Source organism: Berghia stephanieae, chromosome 3 (assembly GCF_034508935.2).
Source record: "Berghia stephanieae isolate SIO BIC M18660-M18661 chromosome 3, UCSD_Bste_1.3, whole genome shotgun sequence".
Lineage (NCBI taxonomy): Eukaryota > Metazoa > Mollusca > Gastropoda > Nudibranchia > Aeolidiidae > Berghia > Berghia stephanieae.
In genome coordinates, this window is record NC_088362.1 from 98672032 (window position 1) to 98677252 (window position 5221).

At 35.1% G+C, this 5221-nt stretch overlaps 1 protein-coding gene across 2 annotated transcripts in view; it reads left to right on the forward strand.

The window, feature by feature from the left end:
* Positions 1-5221, forward strand: part of LOC144968951 (uncharacterized) — an 18886-nt gene continuing 13665 nt past the window's right edge. Inside the window, exons 1-3 of one of the 2 annotated variants that reach the window (XM_078907844.1) lie at positions 1-97; positions 2501-3371; positions 5127-5221. The exon at positions 5127-5221 is cut by the window's right edge and continues 81 nt beyond it. In XM_078907844.1, the coding sequence (XP_078763970.1) occupies positions 2514-3371; positions 5127-5221 (953 nt within the window). In that variant the 5' untranslated portion in view covers positions 1-97; positions 2501-2513. Of the gene's footprint in view, positions 173-2500; positions 3372-5126 lie in introns of both variants that reach the window. The other variant, XM_078907843.1, reaches the window with a different exon arrangement.

Consider the following 5221-nt stretch of genomic DNA (forward strand, 5'->3'; position numbering starts at 1 on the left):
GCGGTAGTTTGTCATAACTTTCTCTCATGCGTGTTGATCTCACGCCAAAACCTCTATAAGAGCGTGTTTCTTGACATGACAAGACAAAGTTGAAGAGGTAAGTGCAAGGCGTGCTTTTACGGTTATGAAAACCTAAATTGCTATGCAAACATTTTTGGATTAGAAATACAGGGTAGGGTGTCCAGAAAATCTTTTCTTATTAATAACATCTTTAATACATAATTGTTAAAGTCAGTACGTAACATTTTGTTTACCATTATCGTTTACTCAATGAGCCTCTAAGCGCTTAGAGTCTGATGTCTCGGAGTTATAGCGTTATATAAGTTTTCAGCATTATTATTATTATTATTATTATTATTATTATTATTATTATTATTATTATTATTATTATTATCATTATCATTATTATTGTTATTATTATTATTATTATTATTATTATTATTATTATTATTATTATTATCATATCATTATTATTATTGTTATTATTATTATTATTATTATTATTATTATTATTATTATTATTATTATTATTATTATTATTATTATTATTATTATTATTATTATTATTATTATTATTATTATTATTACTATTATTATTATTATTATTATTATTATTATTATTATTATTATTATTATTGTTGTTGTTGTTGCCGTGCCATTCAACATCTTTCCAAGTTCCTTCTGTGTGTTTTGTAGTTTTTGTGTCGCGATGGATTCAATAACAGCTCACTTTATGGTAGGCGTGCCAACATCTGGTATGGGAGCTGAATTTTAAAAATTCTGATGTAGCCCTATAGGAAAAAGCCATGCGGAGAAGTGTCCGGTAACCCAGGCGACCAGGTAATCGAGTCATATCTCCCCAGTCCACCAGTCTGAAAATGTGTTGTTTAGAAATTCGCGACCGGCCGTCTCCTAGGTGATAGGACAGAGGTCTTCCTGAAAAATTATCCGTGGCCGACACTCATGAAGATGCGATGCAACATACAATAATTCTAGGATATCTAAATAGACAGTTAAAGTAATTGGTTACACATTAATGAAAGTGAAAGATACGCCTATAGCTATTTCGTGCATTTGCCAATCCCAAACATTTACTCTGTGTCTCAGCAAAGTTAGAAGACCCATTTCTTTGTTGCTGTTTCATAAAAGTCGTTTGTTTTTGTTTGTTTGTTTTTTGGTCATGCGTTGGTCTGCTAAACTGGTCTATTAAACATTGTAGAGTTACTTATGGCGATTTCGTTTCATGCAATCACATTACACAGAGAGGATATTGTCGCACTGTTGTGATTCTGAAATAGAAGGAGAGAAAAATATGGTCTTTTAAGGTCATGTTCATTTTGCTCACTTTACTATGTTAATGTGGGTCGATGTCTTTGGACATAAATATAATATGCCTTTTCCTTAGGAAACGGTTAAAACCAGATGTAAATAATTATGATGGTTTTTGAATAATAAGCCTTTGAAAAGAGGGAAAGACTTTATGGACCCCTTTATTGTAAAACCAACATATTCCATAACAAAATATTAGATTAAATCATTAACCCTCTCCTTACCACCTATTGGAAAATCGTCACATTTGTTACTATGCAACCGTTACTTTTCTCATCCAGATTTCATTTCTTTTTGATATAACTATAAAAACTTGACTTTCTGTAATAGGTCTTATATTTTCGAACAATATTTTGTATAGAATGTACTTGGTGCTTTTCTGTTTGAGTAGGAAATGCTTGTTTTTGTGTTGGGTGGGTGTGAAGTTTGGGAGAAAATTCTGAAAATGGCTGGTAAGGAGAGGGTTAATCAGTTAACTGTCGTACTCTGGAATGACACGTATTTAAAGATTTGGCCAAAAAATTCGTCCTTCAAACATAGATCGATTTACATGACCCTCATCAAAAACTCTCAAACTTGGGGAGTTCGTGAAATGAGGGGGCCGGGGGGGGGGGTGCATGCAGGGTGTGGATCTTCCCTTGTTGTGCCACTCCTCTACAGGAATATGACCCATTCCTAATCCACTCCATTCTTTGATTCTATCCATCTACATATTTCGTGTCGTCCCTAAACCCAATCCCTCTAATTTTGCTGCGCTGGACTTCTGCTGAGGTTTGGGAGATCTCGGGTTTTTTCCTCTGGAAACACGCTGAAGAAAAGAAAATCCGACGAGGATGAATGATGGGAGTTTGTTATGTATTTATTTAGCTATTTATTTATCTATTTATGTATTTATTTATTTATTTATTTATTTTATGAATCCAAACTGCTTTAAACAGATTTTTAAAAACCCATTCGCTTGCATGTTATCGACTTTGCTCTATAGTCCGTCCACCTTTCTAATTTAACCAAATAATGTATCTTTAACTTTTAAATGTAAGCTGAGACGAAAGAAAGTCAAACAAATTTACTAAAGAAAGTTTTAAATTGGACATTTTGGGACTATAATCAATGTCTTATAAAATTTGTATCGGTGTTTTTTTCTTTCTCGATTTATTTTTTTGTCTTGCAGATAGTGATAGACAATGGTCTTCATCAACAACGTTTCAACCATGGTGACACAGCTTATAGTAGTGTGTAGTGTCTATCTTTTGTGTGTGAGCTCATCGGACGTAAAAGATCAGCATTTATTGTCTGTAGAAAAGAGAAATACTGGGAACCGCTCTAACATACGCGCAAATAAACAATCTAAATTATCAAGTATTTACATCAACAATCTTTCAAATTCTTTGAAAAACGGCAGCTATAATTTGATTCTCTTTAACAAGTCGAAACATCATGGTCAAACATCGAATGACAAATCATACCTAAAGAAGTCCAGACAGGGAATTATTGACATCGATAAAAGTTTTAAGGAAAATAATGCGTTAAAATTAAGATCAAAGCGAATGGTAGATAGTGAATGCCGTGGAATAGATTTATATAGTTCTCAATCATTGATAAGCAGCATGAATGACGTCGATGATGACGTAACAACCCTAGAAAACATCCACCGTTGTTTTTGCATTTCTCGTCTCAGGTATAACTGGAACCGTGTTCAATGTTTTGATTGTTTTGATAACCTATACGCGTGCAAAATCTACGGACTCTGCTGTTCTGACTATAAAAAATGGGCGAATATAACTACAACACAACAACTTTCTTCAGAGACGTTAACGGGTATTCCCTTAAAGTCTACGCCAATTCCTGTTTGTCAAGACGGCGCTCTTCTTATAAATTCATGTCCTGAGAATTATACTAGCGACAACGAAACTAGAGCGTTGTGTGAGGACCAAATACCGACAACTGAAACCACCGTTGATGTTTTGGTTCATGTTATCGACTCCGATACCAAAATCTCCTACAAAAACAAACACTGCGCCAAATGCAATCAAGCTAAACAGGTAAATCATTACTTTCGTAACTAGTCGTCCTTTCGACAGATGAGGCACACGGAACTGGAATTTGTCCCGGAATCTGTAATGCCAGTGTCAAAAAGACTGTATCAATTGTTTTCTACCCTTTTGATCGGACGCTGGTCTATATCAAAGTACTTTCTGTCCGATTTAATTTAATCCAGCTACCCAATCATGCTGGGTTATCAGTTTGTCAAAAAATAAACTTGACTCCACTTCGACAGCTGGAAGCTGTGGATTCTTAAAATATTGAACAAAAATGATATAATAATTTGGCCTTATGCAGGGGAAATATAGGGAATGAGATTAGCGGAAGAGTAGCGTCCCTTGATTGGACGTCACCCATAGTCTGTGACGTCACCGGCGGAAAAGTTATTAGAGAGAGAACGTCATGTTGGTTGTGCGCACGCGTCTCTCGTCCTCGCTTCCGGTGAAAGCGGCTTGACACACTTCAAAACCAAATTGACGTTCTCTCTGTAAGGTGACCTCCAATCAAGGGACGCTACTCTTCCCGCTAATCTCATTCCCTATAACCTACTGTAAAACAGCATATATACTGTGGTGAAACAGTAAAAATTCTCTATGACATGCGTTAAACAGTTTGAAGATCACTAGCTCTTAAAGGTTATCAACCCAAAAACAGTAAACGTCGTTGGGCGGCTATGTGGTCTAGTGGTATGACACTCGCTTTCGGATCGGAAGGTCCTGAGTTCGAGCCTCGCTCGTCGCATAGTTGAGTCCTTGGAAAAGGCTCTTTACTCACATTCTCTCACCGTACTCGGGTGTAAAATGAGTACCTGACCTTCAACAGCGTTGTCTCTGTCCGGAAAAAAATTGTAATATCGCCTGACAGGCGTCATGTCTCGTCCTACATGTTAATTGTTGCTGTTGACCATGGACCCCTTGTAAAGCATTTTGAGCACATTTAGTGGATTTTGCGCTACATAAAGCTCAATTTTTAAAAATGATAATTTTTTAGACTATATGAAATTTTGTAAAGCGCTTGGAGCACATTTAATGGATATTGCGCTATATAAAAGCTCAATTAAAATTTTTAATTTTGAAATACAGCTCCTTCTGCGATTATTATTATTATTCATTATTTTTAATGTAATATATTTAATTTATTGTCTCACTGTCATTTGCTTTGCAAACACAATTCAACAAATATGTAGGTCAGACTGGACATATTGTGATCAATAGTCTACAACAGTCGTGACGTCACTTCCCTCGTAATGACGCATAGTAACTTAGTAACTGGTTCTAAACGATCGGCTCAGGGCGCAATGAAAAAAAAAATTATAAATAAATAAAAGAAATAAATTTTTAAAAATACACCAAAAGGAGTACAGTGATAATCAAAGCATGTGGGAAAAAGGTTCTATTTTCAGATTCTGTTTTTTTTTAAATTTCAACTGAATTGCTCTATGTGGTTAGAAAACGTATGCTATTCCATTACTGAGAGGCACTGATACAGAAAGATTTACTATTAAATTTGTTTGAATATTTTCTTACGTTAAGCGATAAATAGTCATCAGATCTCAAATTTCGCCCTGGTTTATAGGAAGAGGTTTGGTCTTGGATGTAAGGAGAGGAGTTTTCGTTCATGGATTTATATGCATAACTAAGAATCTGAAAATCAATTCGAAACTTTAGTCGCAGCCAGCAGAGAGATTTTAGAATTGGTGTTATACGTTTGTTTGTTTTTCTTTTTTCAAACATCTTTTTTTTTCCTAAATCCAGATCAGATTTAACTGGGAATTAACTTTGGAGTGTTCGACCTTTCTCCACGTGTATAAAGCTGTTAATATGAGAGAACTCTTATCTCTGGGCCTCCA